The sequence below is a fragment of the Taeniopygia guttata genome, chromosome 10, assembly GCF_048771995.1.
Source record: "Taeniopygia guttata chromosome 10, bTaeGut7.mat, whole genome shotgun sequence".
NCBI classification, from domain to species: domain Eukaryota; kingdom Metazoa; phylum Chordata; class Aves; order Passeriformes; family Estrildidae; genus Taeniopygia; species Taeniopygia guttata.
In genome coordinates, this window is record NC_133035.1 from 4,311,877 (window position 1) to 4,328,787 (window position 16,911).

General features: G+C 44.7%; 1 protein-coding gene across 1 annotated transcript; it reads right to left on the bottom strand.

Moving 5' to 3' along the window:
* Positions 1 to 210: 210 nt before the first annotated feature.
* On the bottom strand, positions 211 to 14,580 carry TPM1 (tropomyosin 1). Its single transcript, NM_001136481.2, is given in 10 exon segments — positions 211 to 494; positions 1,922 to 2,000; positions 3,269 to 3,338; positions 3,596 to 3,658; positions 4,204 to 4,279; positions 5,093 to 5,163; positions 5,587 to 5,704; positions 6,907 to 7,040; positions 13,224 to 13,349; positions 14,305 to 14,580. Coding segments are annotated over 10 exon segments (855 nt in total). The 5' UTR covers positions 14,419 to 14,580; the 3' UTR covers positions 211 to 490.
* Positions 14,581 to 16,911: the final 2,331 nt, after the last annotated feature.

A 16,911-nucleotide genomic window follows, 5' to 3' on the forward strand; every position in this document is an offset into this window, starting at 1 on the left:
TAGTGTCCTTGCAAATTTTGTCCTAACAATAACAACTGGAAGAGTTCCTATTACATCTATTTGTCATTTTATCTGCAGCAGAGTTTGAGAAAAACTAAGATAATAACTGGTTGGTTTTCACACACTGCACTTGCTGGCTTGGCATTGTCAACATTCAGGCAAAAGTGTTTTCAGCTAAAAAATGAAAACACCAAAAAATGAAATCCCTAATGGCATAAAAGCGTAAATTTTATTAATAACTTAAATAATTAGTTAAACAAATAAAAGGCAAAGGAATAGCAAAAGGGATACAGCTGGGATATTTATTTTACATTGAGAAATGTAGTTTCTGTACAGCAGAGCACAAACAGAGCATGTTCTGAGACAGGTGATAGAGGAAGAGTCAACTAAGCTAGAAGACAGGACAATGAACCCATGAAACATCCAAAGCTTGGAAAGATGTTTTATCCAACCCGATGAAGATGTCTTTGGAGAACTGAAGCAAAGAAAATTATCTGCATGAAAAGAAAAAGTGAGATAAGGTAGAAAATGAAAAAAGGTGCAGTAAAGTCTTTCAAAAAAGCAGCAATGGCACAGCAGAGCCCAGCATGCTGAGATGACTATACTAGAGAAACAGCACACCATGCTGGGACTGGAATTATATAGTCATGTCCTCATATACCAGTAGAGTACAATTTTAAGTCTTAGAAATATCCCAAATCGAAGAAATATTGTAATCTCTGGATAGAGTGGAGGAAAAAAGAAATCCATTTGCTTGATAAGCCATTAAGCAAAACCATATGTTGGGGAGGAATTTAAAAACAAAAAATCAAAGCATACAAAGCAGGCAACATGAGACCTCTACTAAAATGTTGGTAGAGAAAAGGAGGAAAATAACGAACAGACATGGAGGCAAAAACAACATGAACAAAAAACCATTTAAAGTATGGATGCACACAAAAGCTCTAAGCAAACCTTACAAAGGTTTGTTGAAACCTTAGAAAGGTCTTGTTGAAAGCATGTCTGAGCTTCCAAAAGGGAATGCTGGGACTAAACATTGCACCTCCTAAGCTCTTGAGAGCCACAGCTCTTCCCCTCTCCCATGTCAGCTGCAGTGCTCATGCATGGGAAGGTGGAGGTAGCACAGCTGACCTCTGTTCAGAGTCCCTGGAACAAGAGTCCCTTTGTGTCAAACACTGCATGAGGAGTCACACATTACAGCTGTTGACTCTCCTACTTTCCTGCCACTCTTTATTTTTCTCCTTATGACTAAAGTTGGTATTACTACATTTTTGGTGTATGCAAATAAAATTACTACTGCTATCCAGAAAATATGCAGAAGAAACCTATAATTCAATTGTTGTCTTTATGGGTTTAAATGACAAGGTATTTTAAATCCATTTCCACACATGTAATTCAGTGATAACAGCTGAAATTTTCAGAGCAGTTATGAAAATTTAGAGAAACAGTTTCTACTGTCTTTAATAGAGAATACAGCTAAATATAAATTTCTCTGACATTTTTGCAGGAACTTTGCCAGAGCAAAAACTGTGACAGCAGGCAAGGAATACACTCTGAATGCAACACGTAGCACAGTAAGTTTCTTTGGTAAAACAAACATGATGGGCCCGGTAGATAATGTCTGAACAGAGGTGAACTGAAAGGATCAACACAGAGCTAAACAAAGGGCAGCCACAAGACACAAGGATTACAGACACAGAATCAAAAAGTAACCACAAGCTTACAAAATCACCATGAGTATTTACCAGGCTTGGCACAACACTCACCCACACTTTGCCAGGGCAAAGCAATTGTTCATGGTATTTTGTACACCTATTCTCTCTAAAGGAAAGCATCTCCCACCACACAGGGAGCATCATTTCACTGCGCAATCAGTGAGGGCAGGGAAGCAGGAGCGGGCACAAGCTGGGAAGACATTTACATGGAAGTCATATCATTGAGAGCGTGGTCCAGCTCCTCACTGATGGCTTTGTACTTCAGTTTCTGAGCATAGAGCTCATCTGAGGTTCCCCCAGGAAAGGCAGAGGTGTGCAAGGAAATGGAGCAGGATCATGGGATGGAAGGTGAAGGTGGTGGCATGGGGATACCATCCAGAAGCCGAATGAAATGGGAAGAGTGCACAGAAAGAAGTGTTGTGACAGACAAAATGAAACAAAATTAGAGAAGAATAAAAGAAAGAAAATAGTGAACAGTTATATGCAACAAGTTCATTAACTGCACTGCCAACGGGGCAATCCGTGATATACAGAAAACCAAGAAAAGAGAGTACAAAAGAAGCAAAAATCCATGTTTCACTGCCCTGGATTTTTGTTTTAATGCTTTTTTGTTTTAATTAAGAGGGGACACAGGAGCTAGGGAGAAAAGATCCAAAAATGGGGCTCAAGGAAGATGTTACCATTTTCTATCACTTTTTTTTTTAAACCACTCTGGTTTGTGTGATGTCAAACTCAGCTTCTTACAGTAATTTTTGTTCCTTCTAAACACTTATTTTTCTTCTCTGCTTCCTTCCTGAGTCAGTGATCATAAATTTTCAGCAGCTACTTAGGCATTTCATCACCTTCATGCAGAATCTAGCCTGCCACGCCATGCAATTTAGCTTCTTCAAATCCTACACTTAGTGTAATGCTTCTAAATAGCAAACTCCATAACTTCAAATTACAAAGCCCTACTGAATTGTTTTCTCCAGAGGCAGAAAGCACATTCTACTGCTCTGCTGCAGTTCTGACAGATTTATCAAAAGCTTACAAACAAACCCTCTGAAGTTGAATAAGCTGTCCTTCTGATTATGTATACAACCTATTAGCTTTACCAAAACCCAGTAGCTGGTCTGTGTCAAAAATCTGCCCTGACCCACACTTATCACAGTAATAAATTAGGATAGCTTGCTACATTCCTAATTATTGCAAACATAATGCAACTCTTCATCAGTTCTTTACTAAGATGATAACAACACTTGTCATCTGATCATTTACCCTGTAACATTTATATACTTCCAAATAGAAGCGTATAAAGCAAAAAAATGGAAAGAGTCTTGAGAACGTAAGAGAAAAAAGCAACAGGCAAGAGCAAAACACTGTTCACCTGAAGCATTTAAGATATCAATACATTTCATTTAGAAAATATTTTGTCTACTCTTTAGGCAGACCCATTTATATAAGCAGGACAAGTCAGCCCAGTAGAACTGGGTATTAAAAAAAAATCCAACAGAACCAAGAGAAGAATAAGAGATATGTATTTCCACAGGAAGTAGAAAAACAGCCCCACATACCTTCTAGGTCATCAATGCTCTTCTCCAGCTTGGTTACTGACCTCTCAGCAAACTCAGCACGGGTCTCAGCCTGAAGTCAGGACAAATACAGACTACTTTAGGAAACACACACAGTACTTAGAAGTAGAAAAGAAATAATTTAAATGAGAAAAAAAGCACAGTGAGAGGAGGCAAATAATAAGGCTAATATAAACGAATTTCTAGATATTTAACATTAAGCTGTTTCCAAAATGGTATGTTCATCCTTACAGCATCACAGTAAAGTTTATACTAAAAGAATCAAAGGTGCATTGGAAGACACATTGCAAAGAACAGCTCTCATTTTACCTCCTTCAGTTTGTCAGTCAGAACTTTAATCTCCTCTTCATACTTGTCTTCTTTCTGTGAGTACTGCAATTAGAAAGAGGATCACTGGTATTAGATGGTATTCTAAATATGCTCAAAAAACACCACATCCAAAACTTTTTAATAGATTATCTGTACACAAGAAATTGTTACAGGTAAAACAAAATTAATTCCACTTGGAAGGCTGTGGTAGTACAGTTTATTACAAGAGTCAAACTTCCCTTGAGTTACATTCCAGCGCAATATGGTGGGAACTTTGAGAAGAAATTAGTACTACAGCTTTAAAGAGGAATGTCTTTTGGAGAAATTTAATATTAGTACACAATGCCATTTTGAGGGACATTCTATAATTAACATTTAATCCTGTCAGAATACTCAACGGAACACGTGGCCAAATAATACTGACCTATTTGGAACTACAAGATATACTATGTTCCAGTAGGAGCCAGATATGAATTGAGTAGTAAATCCAAACGCCTCTATTGACAACAGCCCTGAAGAAATGCTGCAAAGTGATTGGTATACAAAGAAAACCCCATAGGCCAGATGACAAGGTAAGGGACACATTCTCTCGTAAGTTTCTAGCCTACCTTCTCAGCCTGAGCCTCCAGCGACTTCAGGTTGTTGGTCACAGTTTTCAACTCCTCTTCAAGCTCAGCACATTTGCTGTTATTTCGGAGGTAAGGCAGGAAAGGGGAGGATGGAAGATTCAGTCAAGCAAAAGAAATAGAAGAAAATAGGGGGAAAAGATAGAGAAAAATGAAAACAATTACAGGGCAAAAGAACGGCCTCAAAAGCAGCTGATCCATCACAGACTGAAAGCAACTCTTTGTGATGCCAAATACCAGTTCAAGTGCACATTAAGACAATGACCAGACAAATTTATCTACAGCTCTTGGCTTACACAGAAACATTTACAGAGCTTTTACACATGAGACAGTTCAGCTTCTTTTGGCAGCACAGGAGATCAGTTTTAAAGATACAAATCAATAAACAAAAAAAGAGACCAAAGAAAACCACCAAAGCGAGATGCAAAGAGAGAGTAAAGAGCATAGCAAGGACTTATTTGCTACTACTGAGTGAGCTAACTGGCTATGGAAGCTGAAACACTTGGGTTGCAGTTAAACCTAAAAACTGTTTATTAGTATCAGTACCTTATCCTCTGCAGCCATTAATGCTTTCAAGGTTTGATCCATTATTCTTAACTGTTCTTCCAGCTGTCGGACTTGGCTGTTAGTGAACACATGAAATGCACAAAAGCCATTCACAAAATCAGTGTGCAGGTACAGCATGCAGTGACAAAACACGCGCACACACACAGGAACACATTTACTTTGGCACTGACCATTTATTTCAACATTTACAGTAAATGAGCAAAACATAGCTTTGAGCTGAACACACAGTGTGCTGCCAACATTTCATGCAGTTATAGTTCTCCTCTAGCACCTCACGTACATCCCAGGGCAGCTCCACACTTACCTTTCTGATAGCTCAGCACGCTCCTCAGCGCGCTCCAGGTCACTCTCAATGATCACCAGCTTACGAGCCACCTACAAGGACAGGCAAGGGACAATCAGGGATATTGGGCTGTTGCACTACACCTCACCTCTTTCTAGAACTGCTTCGTTTTTTGGTCAACACATGAGTTTGATCATGTGATATTGTCATTATTCATTTGAGACTTAGTTATCTGGTATTTTTCAAGACCTCCCTTTCATTCACCAAAAGGTAACTGAAAAATATTTCTCTCCCTAAGAACTCAGGGAATACTCTCAAGCATTTTAGTGAAAGATCTAAGCTCAGATCTCCTGTCACTTTGTCCCTTGAGGTATCTGAGTGCCTGATTTTCCTTCCACAGTTGTGAAGAGGGGTGTTTGTGATCTTTTGAACTTAAAAGGCAAAAGAGAAAACCAAAAATTACAGGCACAGCCTAATGGGCTTTACAAAGAGATGACCTGCACTCAAGAACTGACCTCTTCATACTTGCGGTCAGCCTCTTCAGCAATGTGCTTAGCCTCTTTAAGCTGGATCTCCTGGATTTCCATCTTCTCTTCATCCTTCTGGGCTCTATTTTCAATGACCTTCATTCCTCTGAAAAACGTGAAAAACAAGAAATGCAAGGTTCAGGGCTTGCCAGTTTATCTCCATCTCTACTACTTGTGGTATGTGACTTTCAGACAGTGGTATTCAGGCAGTGAAACACATCAGACAGATGAGTCTTCACACCATAGATTTAGTCTTGTGCACTTACATTTCAGACATTCAAGGAACAAAACATGTCTTAGGAAGGAAGAAAAAGTGTGATTTGTTTAGCTCTTACTGTAGTTCAGTTGTAGAATTCCTTTTCATTTTAAATTGCAAGAAAAACTCATCTTATAGAAAGGTAAACAAAGGGTGTTGCTTCTAAACACCTAATAAGACTGAAAACATCCGTGCTTTTACACTTGCCAACAGCACATTAGAACCCTTGCAGTTCTGACAATAATCATGTCTGTGGGTCAGACTTCCCTGGGTTTTGCCATGCCAGAGCCCTAGAAGGTCCCTATGCTCTCCAAAAGCAAAATTTATTAAATCCTTCATAACAAGAAACACTGTGTTGCACATGTCTGATATAAAGTTACCTTAAATGTTTCAAAACACACTGTGACTCTCTGGCACATTTCTTTTCAACAGACTCCATCCTTAGTAAGGTAAAAATACACATGCAGAATGTGTGGGTTTCTTTCACAACAAAAGGTTTTATCACAGCTATAAAATACCACTGGAAGAAGAGAGAAGATCTTCCAAAGTCACGAAGCTTGAGTTCCTAATTTACACTACAGACTTCTGGAAATCTGAAGGAATTATCTGTCTCTTTCATTTGCTCACCTTCATGTACCAATCTAGCCAACAGGAGAATCAAAGGTCTTCCAGCACTTTGCTTACTCTGCAGGTGAGATTTTCCACCCACAATAAAAGCAAGAATCACCCAACAGCACAGGATTATCACAAGGAGATGTCATCCAATAAGAGAATTCTGGGCTGGGCCAAGCAGTTTTCCCAGGATGTGAATGATACATCAAAAGACTGACCACACTTTAGTCTCGTCTTTACAACTGACAAAGAATCCAATCCCAGATATTTTGGACATTTCTACAGACAAGCTGTAACTGAAGTCCATGTATGCAAAGGAAGAGCAGATTACACATAGTCAGAGACCTAGGAGTGGTTTAAGTTATTTCCCAAACCCACACCCTGGCAATTATGATCTTTGTCATAAGGGTAACAATCCATTCAGGTGTGGCTCTACCCACCTTTCACTCTCATCTGCAGCCTTCTCAGCCTCCTCCAGCTTCTGCAGGGCAGTGGCCAAGCGCTCCTGAGCCCGATCCAACTCTTCCTCAACCAGCTGGATGCGTCTGTTCAGAGAAGCTACTTCACTCTCAGCCTAAGCACAGGAAGAAATAGAAATTAATTCACTGTAAGGCACACATCTTCCTTTGTAAGAGGTTACCCCATTACCTGCATTTAACAGCACTTTGTAATTTCTGACTTCATCCACTAAAAAGTCCATACACAGAGATGTGTATGATTGAATTGTGAAGGTATTGCTTAATAGAGGAAAAAAGTGATTAATGTTTGCTTTCAATGAAGCACATCAAGGACTGTACAATTTGTACTAGAAAGAACTGCACAGGAAGAATTATGCACCATTACCCAAATATTTTCTGTTATTGTATTTGCAGACATTAATTACAGACCTTCCCTTTTTAAAATCAAAACAACACAAGCTAATTACTCAATTCTTCTGTTACCCCAATTCCTTTATTTATGACCTTTCACCATATTTTGTAAGAATTGTCCCAACATTTCCTTGAGTTCCATAAGAAGGGCTCAGTCTAAACATGTAAAACACACCTGGATCAGCATTTGCAACGAGACAGCTGACACAAATAGAGTTTGAGAACATTTAAATAGTGTCTGAATACCCAGAAGTTTTGTTTACAGGCAAGCTGTGCAAGAGTTGGCAAAAAAGGCACCAGCAAGGGCCCTGATACAGGCAGCAATCCCTTAAAACATCTTTTTTTTTTTTTTTTTTCTCCCATAGTTCCATCCTCAATCTTCCCCTAAATTTGCCTTTCTTAAATTACCTGTTAATTTAACCTTCTGTACAACACTTGCAACTCATCTGCCTCTTATCATTACAAGCTATTATATATTACAGTTCCAAACCTGCACTTCCTTAAGTTGCAGAGTAAGTTCTAAAACAGCCTTCTTGTGGTAATCTTATCATTAAACTTACTTCCCTTCAAAACTATATTAAGCATGAAGTATATATAAAAGGGTAACTATTCTAAAAAGTTAATTACTTCAGAGAATAACACTTAATTAGTACTGAAAACATATATGATATATATTTGCTATATATGAGAAGTACACATCTGAATTTCCTATGATGTCTACTTGAGGGGAAAACCAACGCTCTGGCAAAAGTAGATACCAAAAATATCAGTTTGGTAGTTTTTCTTCTCTAGCCAGAGGTAGCTGGATAAAGTTGTCCATAGAAAAGATTTTGCTGTACATAAGACAAAAAAGAATAATTTACAGACCAGACAAATAAAACAACCTTTGACATAACAGTAATGATGTCCAGCTAGAATGACTGAAAGTAACGTCAACAGGGAAGCAATTATATCTTTGAACATTAATATGCATTGGCAGTGAACACATAGAACCAGAAAGAGAAAATACTTCATCCTTAGAGATCCACATTAATCCAATTATCAAACATTTAGCTATGTAATCATGCAGTAGTATTCAAAACCTCTGGTTTTGGACTTCTGGCTTTAAAACATTAAGAATTTGAACTTTCACATTTAAGAAAGAAAATGACCTTTCATAAAGGCTACCCTAGGGAAATTTGTCATGTTCAAGTTAATAATTATCATGTCAAGACTCCTCATCATGATAAGAGTATAAAATGTGCTCCAAAACACAGGGTGACTAAAGTTCAAGTTTTCACTTCCTGCTCCAGTAACTCACTAAGGATTTACCAATCAGCCTTATATGGCCCCAGTTATTCTTCTACAGAGCAGGACTTCTCTCCTTATATGGCAAGGAAGGAAAAAACCCCAGTGACACTGAGGCACTCCCACTACTACCATGCAAACATAACCTGCGTTTCTGCCATGGCACTTACACACCACATATTTTAACAATGAGTGATGACATGGATTAGTTAGCACTGGGTGTTAATTATCACTATTATAAAGGAGATTCTGTTTTCTAGGAGGAAGAAAAATGCATTTTGAAAAAGTAATTACCAACAGCCCCTTGAAATGCATGTACTCAAAACAAGATTCTTTTTTAAGGGAATGGCTGCTAATCACAGCCTTGAAACTTTAAACAATCTGGTATAACAATCAAAAGCTGGAGGCTGTGCTGTGTTTTGGTCACAGCTGTAGCTTTTTTGTTGTTTGCATATTTGTACCTTGCACAGGAAGAAAAAACCCCTCACTTAACAACCCTAGCTGGTCACATGCCATATGTGTAAGGCATTACACGGAGGGAAGGAGCAGATTCACACCTCAGCTCGCTTGCTGCAGTGCTCTTAAAGCCTCTCTCCTCAAGCATGCAGAAATACAGCTGCAACAATAAAACCCCTCATCTGTAGCCAGCACTGTAGAAAAAACACACATCTACATGTGCCTGGGAGTTCAGATTTTTCAGCCTTTATTCACACCAGCACTGACCCCTCCACATGAAAACTTAAATACCATGTAAATATATTCTGCAGAATTCCACATTATCCACATAAACCAACTCCAGGGAAGAGATGAACATTAACCTTTAGGGTCCTAAGCCTTACTGCAATGTAGCTGAACTCTTACAGGAAGGCTTCGATCACTCCTCCAGCACTATTCCTTCTGCCACAAAAGTTAACAGCAAAATGTCCCTTCTCAATAAAAATTCCTTAAAACGGTGTTCAGAATAATACATGTAACTGAAAGTAGGCATTTTTGTGTCCTTTACTCCACAAAGCTTAGAAAACAAGTTTTTTAAAAACAGAAACCCTTATGAAATGACTTATGGCTTGTCACTGAAAAGAACAGATATGCGAATTGATCTGCAAGAATGCAATAGTTACACAAGCGGCCATATTTTGCTCCATAAAGAAGATCACCTGCAAGTAATCAGGAGGCTTTTCCTTTGAACTTACTGCCCAGAATGTGCAGAAAGACCCATATTATAAGGAAATCAAATAATCACCATTTTTTCTATTGTAATAAACTACATAAAAGCTTTGTTCTTTTGCTTTGTTTTAATAGAACTACTGAAGACACTAAAACTGCCTCAAAGAACACTGTACATTTCACAGCAGGAAACATTAAGCTACAGCTGCTGGAACTCCCAAAGGTCAGTGATAAGCCAAAGAACAGCCTTATCAGTTTTTTTTTAATTGCGATTGCCACCCATTATTACATCTCTCTGCTACGTAAGCCTGTGCTGCTCACACCTGATCCTGCCTCTGCTTAAAACCAAGCCTACTGTTCCTTTCCCCTCTTGGCGAGCAGCTTTGGTGAACAGCAGACACTACAGACGTACGGAGGCTGGGGCTGTACGCTCCCATTGTCGGGGTGCTGGCAGGTACTACGGCCCATCTCCGGTTCAGTCCTGCGTACTTCCCAACAGTCGCCATGCTGACTGCCCACACAGGTGAACTAGTCTGGATGGGATAAGAGAACTAGGACTTGTAGGGGGAAAAAAACCCGTTAAAACCTTGCTCATAGCCTGACACGAAGCAAGTAGTCTCAAACATCTCGCCTAAGTCCGACCTCATTCCAGCTCGGGCTTTTGCTGTTGCCCAGCACACCTAGAGCTGTCTCCCTGCGCGCTGCACCTGGGCCCGGCCCACGCAGCACTCGGGTTACCGAGCCGCGAACGCAGCACTGCGGGCCGGCCCCGCGGCCGCCCGGCAGGTAACCACCATCGTGTGGGACACGGCGGCGAAGGAAGCGGCCTCCCACCCCACGGGCCGGGGAGGCAGGCGGGGCAGCCGCGCCCCGGGACCCGCGCCCCCAACCCCCGGGCCCGAGCCGGGCTGAGGGGCGGCCCTACCTCCTCCCGCAACGCCCGCTCCTGGTCCACCTCCCGCTGCAGCCGTCCCGCCCGCTCCTCGGCGGCGTCCGCCTGCTCCTGCAGGCTGCGAATCTTCCTGCGCACGGCCTCGAGCGAGCTCATCGCCGCCATGCCCGCACCTCGCCCAGCCCGCGCCGCCTCCCTCCGCAGCCCCGGAAGTCCCCCCGCGCCGCAGCGCTCCGGGGCGGGGCTGTACGCTCCGGCACCGGGCTGGGAGGAGGGCGGGGGCGGAGGATGGTCCAGCCGTACTAGGGATGGGCTGGTCCTGGCCGGGGATCGGTCGGCACCGAACCGGGATGGACCGGTCGTGGCAGTGAACGGGCCGGCCCTGCCCGGTCCGACCGCGGTTGGGCCGGTGGTGACTGGGGAGAGGCCGCTTCTGACTGGGGATGGGCCGGTCCTGTCGGGGCCGGGCCGGTCCTGCCGGCAGCGCGGCCGTGCCCGGTGGATGTGCCGGGGCAGCAGCGCCGCCTGGCGGCACGGCGCGCGAGGTGCCCCGCACCGGACCGGACCGCACCGGAGCGGACCCGGGGTCAAGGCCCGCCTTTCCCCCCGCAAACCGCCCCCAGAGGAGCGTCACAAAATGACATCGAAGAACCCGCCAGATGCTGCCGCACCCGGCCTGGCTCCTGAGACACGGGGAGGGGAGAGGGGGCTGCAGCTGCCCCCTCTCAGGTGGGGTGGCTCCGGGGATGCGCCTGGCTTTTGGGAGATGAGTCATATGGGACAGGTAAGATTTTCTCGTCCCAGTGAAAGGCGAGTCCATCTCAGCGAGCCGACACTCCCTCTCTGCCTCTGACCTTTTCCAAAGGCTTGGAATTATCCAAACTAATAAGGTAAATACTGGGTCAACTGCAATGCCCCAAATATACTCTTCATTGCCAAAAAAAAAAAAAAATCCCTAAACTGTCAAGACATATTCCATACATACAAATAAATAACGCATTTACCTCGAAGAAAACAAGCCAGACACTCTCCCACCCTCCACCTCAGGGAAGATTGCAAATAAAATTGCCCTCAACTAGCTTCGAAACCCTTGTTTTCCAGCAGGGGCAGGAGGCATGGGGATCAGTTAGGAACATCCTTAGTTTCAGAACAGGAATCTAGTAGCATTTCTCCTGCCTTCATCTTAGGCAAGCTATTTCCAAATAGTCTGCATACTTTTCCATATAAGGAATATCTCCCTTGGATCTATATGCGGCTCCTTTGAACAAGCTAAATAAATGTCCTGCTAGGAAGCTGCCTCTCCTATGGCAGCCTGCACAGAGCAGACATCTGATCCACATTATACACGGATCCCTCTCCCCTGTTCCTTTGAACACTTCTGTTTGTTAAGTTCTTGGGTTCTCTTTCAAAACTATATATCTTAGTTGCCATACTGAAGCTAAATATTTTCTTTTTTTATTCCTTTTAGAAATAAAATAAGATAAAAGCATGTTGTCTTCTATGCAAAGTTGTTGTTTGTAACGTTTCCATTTTTGAAAGTATCCTTCCTCCCCCTGAAATACTTTGCTTGCTTCACTTGAGGCAACTCCTTTTCATTTTGGCTTTGAGGTTGGCTTTTAAAGCTGAGCTATAGGAAAAGGAGGGTCATTGCTTTGGAAATACTGTAGTTTCATCTAATCCTGTAATTCAGACCTGAGATTTACTCAAGGAGAATTACATTGTCCAACAGCAGCAATAGAGACCAAGACCTTAACTGCACAGACTATACTCTTATGGTTCCATGCATGCGATCCATTAAATGCATGTCAGGAACAGACAGGTGGGTGGGATGAGGGCCTGGGAGAGGCAGAAGCTCTTGCCTTATTACCATATAAAGTGCTGAGCTATATATATCTCCCAACTTGCTCCCAGGATCCCTGTCCTCTGAACTGCAAAACTAGCAAGTATCATCTTCCAGACATTTTTCTGTCACACAAGACAACTTTTCTTTGACAAGTGAAGCAGTTCCACTGATTCCAAGGTGGGGGGGGGGGGGGGGGGGGAAGCAGGAGAGAACCTTTTATCTCAGGCACCATTGAGCCAAGCCAGTATCTACCAGCAGTTCTAACACATGCATACCTAGGAACATCTGTCTTGAAAACAGAACTAGCAGCCCTTGCTCTTCTGGATCTCCCTCTCCTGCACCTACTCACTATTAACTCTGCTTCTGTTTCACTGTCAAGACAGTGTTGTTCCAGCCTGAGCTGTTTTACCCATCATCTGAGTAGATAAATCACCATTTCTTTACTTTCACATCTAGAGTGGCAAGTACATATAAAAAGCACACATCAAGTGAGCAGAAACCAAATCAGACACCTCTGATAGTGTGCAAACCTCATGCAGGGAGGCAGTGCTGCGTTTCCTACCTCCCTATCCAGGAGGTGCCTGGACCCTGCCTTCAGCAAAGCTTTGCAGTGCTGCTGAGTAGGAGTCCAGGCTGTCCTGAGCAGAGGGAGTGTGTGGTTTCTCTTTCGGGCTTGTGGTGAAAGGGATGGGGGTAACTTACATCTGTGGCCTTTTTGTCAGCCAGTTCCAACTTTTCCTGTGCATCTTTAAGGGACTCGGAGTATTTGTCCAGCTCATCCTCAGTGGCCTTCAGCTTCTTTTGTAGAGCCACCAGCTCGTCCTCCAGCTGTGATATGGGTGGAAAGTGGTGGAGAGGGGAGGGCGGGCAGGAAAAGGTGCAGCAGGCAGCGTGATCGTGCAAACGGAGAGGTGTGAGTGCAGAAGAGACAGAAAAGGACAGACAGAGAGAGAAAGAAGGAGAGACAGTTAGATCCTCTTTGCTTGCAGCAAGGGCACGATACCTTGGCAGCATTCTCCTCTGCGGAGAGGAGGCTGTCTTCAGACTTGTGTAGCTCTTCCAGCACTTGGTCCCTTGTATCCTCCGTCCCACGCAATTGCTTTTCCAATTGCACAATGTCATCCTCTAACTAGGTGCACAAGAGGAAATATAACGCACAAGTATGTTTCTCCCTTGGCTTAGAAAACTGTGAAACTAATTTATAAATCACTCTTCCTTTCTCCCTCCTCCTTCAGGATCTCCTAGAAACGTGCAATCAATGCATTCCCCTCCCAGAATCGAGAAGTCCCAGGTGTAAAGGAGGGGGGGTTGAAGAAGGACAAAAAGGTGGGGTATGTGTCCGGAGAAGGGTGGGAGGGCAGCTGGAATCGGACACATCTGCTGAGTGATGCTGGAGTGGGCAAACACAGCTTTAACTGTCCTTTGCCAAATCGCCGCACATCTGTCCAGTGCTAATCAGGCGTTCTGGGCAGCCTCTCTAAGCCGTCCCCCTGTGACAAAGGCACAGAGGCCACGCAGCCGTCCCGAGGCCCTGCTCGCTCCCTAGCTGGAATGGTGGGGAAGCGGGAAGGACCTCCCGCCGTGCCCCCGGGAACCTCCAGCCGGTGGCTGCCAGGCTGAAGCTCTGCCTTAGGGAAAGTTCAACCAGTTCTGCAGGGGCGCGGGAGTGGAATATAACAAAGTATGGTGAGGGGGGAAGAATAGGGGAGGAGGTAAAAAAAATAGAATAGTCTGGAAAGATTTGCGCCCCGGCGCTCGCTGCGCCCGGGCCCTCGGTGCAGACCTGCTTGCTTCTCTCCTCCGCTGCCTTCTTGTCCGCTTCGGCTTGCTCGGCTCTGTCCAAGGCGTTCTCCTTGTCCAGCTTCAGCATCTGCATCTTCTTCTTGATGGCATCCATGGTGGCGGTGGGCTAGAGCGCGTCCCCGCGCGAACTGCTTCCGAAAGAAAAACTTGAAAAGTTGCGGGACAGCCCCGAGTCCGGACGCAGGCCCCCGGGGGAACGGAGTGCAGCTGCCGGGCGGCGGGCTTGATCCACGCGGGACGGGGCACAGCCGAATGCAAGCGGCGGGCAGGGAGCGCCTCACAGATATGTACTTTCCCAGGGGGCTGACTGCATTCCTCAAGACATCCAATACTTTTTTGGAAAGGGCTTCTTTTCTTCCCTCCCTCCCTCCTCCTTTCGTCCCTACCCCTTTCCCTCTCTCACTGCCCCCCGGGTTTTTTTGGGAGGCACAGCCTTCCCATTCGCTGCCGCCTGCCATTTGACCGCAGATATGACTATATATGGGATGCGATGGGCGAGGTAAGGCGGGGGAGCAATTTGTTCCCATTTCCAAATAGGCAGGACGGGACATTTCGCTGCTGCTCCCGGGAGGGAAAAAAAAAAAAAAAAAAAAAAAAAGGCAGCAAGACGGAGCGAGGGGAGCTGAAGAGACGGGCGCGAAGGCTGCTCGCAGCGGGCAGGGCGTCTGGGTGACACCGGCCCCACGCGGGAGCCGTCCCCACCCGTGGAAATCAATCTGTTCTACAGCAGGCGGGTGGCGGAGCCGATCGCATCAGGCGGCAGGGGAAGGCGGGCCTCCGGGGCACGGGGGCTGCAGGACGGGCAGTAGGGGGTTAATCGCATGCACGTACGGAATGAATGCGTTCCGAGACCTTCCCCCGGCAGCCGGAGGAGGAGAGGGGAGGGGGCACCTCTACTCAACAGCCAGGCCGCAGCAAATGTGCCCGAGGAGCGCCGGGCGCGAAGCCCAGACTTTGCGGTGAGACCCGGGCAGGGCTGGCCTTCCGCCGGGACGCACACCGAGGGGAAGGGGCTGAGGTGCGACCCTGACCCGCAGAGCAGTGCCGGGGCAGGGCAGAAGCGCCAGCGGCTGCCAGTGCTTCCGAAGTGCACCGCTCTCCTCTGCAGTACCTGGCCGGGGCTCCTGGCCCCGCACAGAGACGCGCCTCGGTACTTCGCGCTCAAGGGCGCAAGGAGGGACAGAAAAGGCGGACGGGAGCTGTTACAACCCTCAACGGGAGCAGTGGGAGCCATGCCCCGCCGGGGGTATCCAGAGCTGCGAGGGAAGGAGCCCAGGAATAGATGGGGCAGGGAATCTAGCTACAGACCTGACTTGCACCCTTTCGTAATGCCAGCGAGGGACAGCAGCAGATAGACAATTAACAAAATTACATATAATTAAGTGAAGACCTATTTAATTCACTTCTGGCGTGTCTCTCACAGTCTCATCAGCAGAGTGAGCAAGACACGACACGTTGTCCTCAGGACGCACGCTCCCTTGTACAGTGTAGAAAGTACAGGGATGTGCATAAGTCCCACAGGATGTGGGTTGCACAAAGAGAAAATTAGGCAGCCTTTGTCTACACTCAATCCTTGTAGCAGAAAATTCCACCATGGTGCTGTCACTGGATCAGCTGAACTGATGTGACTTTGCAGGAGGAGGGAATGTCCTACAACTTCTGGCCCATGGGGCTTACCAGGGAAGTTAAGGGCTCGATTTGCAAAGCAGGCCTTGGAGGCCAGTTCCCGGAGAGCTTAAACAAAGCTTCAGCTCTACAAGATAGCAAAACCCCCTGATGAAGACCAACAGTTTTAGTCCCCAGGTCCTCAGAAAGGCCATAATCTGAATTAACCTAGGAACTATACAAAACTCAGAGGCTCACAACCTGGCATGGGGATTCATGTGTGCTGCTCCTAGGGAGCAGAAGTCCACTGTCAAAATAGAAACTTTCCTTATGCCTACTTAAAGAAAAGACATTTATCACTGCAGTTCTTTCTCACTCCTTTGATTTAATAACCAAGCTAGTACAACAGTAAAAATTATTGAGTAGAACGTTGCACTTCCACAGAAGGTTTTAAAACACAAGAGTATTAAAAAAAATTACAGATTTAGTCACAACCAGCTCTAAAGTGCAGTTTTTCTCTTTGCACTACTTTGATTTTACACTACAGTCAGTACAGATTAGGGCCTTTCTGAGATAAGTATAGTGAATATTTAAAAGATACCTAGTTACATATTGTTCAACAACCTGATTTCTTTGTTAAATGTATCAGTATGTTTTAACCCTAGTTTAGGAGAACATTTTCCTCTGCCACAGAAGATGCCTTAAAAAACATAGAGTATCATTGCTGGGAATTCACTGAGGTAGCTCTTTTCACTTTGGGGAAATAAAATATCTTGCGAAATTAAGCAAACAGCTGTCTGGCTAATTTGGGAGTGGTGCTGATAGGCTCTTAAAAGAATGTCTGTGCAGCTCCTGTTGGAGTTTTCTGAAAGAATATCAGCCACGACATGGGAGCCTCTAGGATACAGAAGAAAGTATGAGATACAGGTAGAAGGAAAGGAACACAAAGTTAAAAAAAAAAAACAACAAACTGCGGGATGGT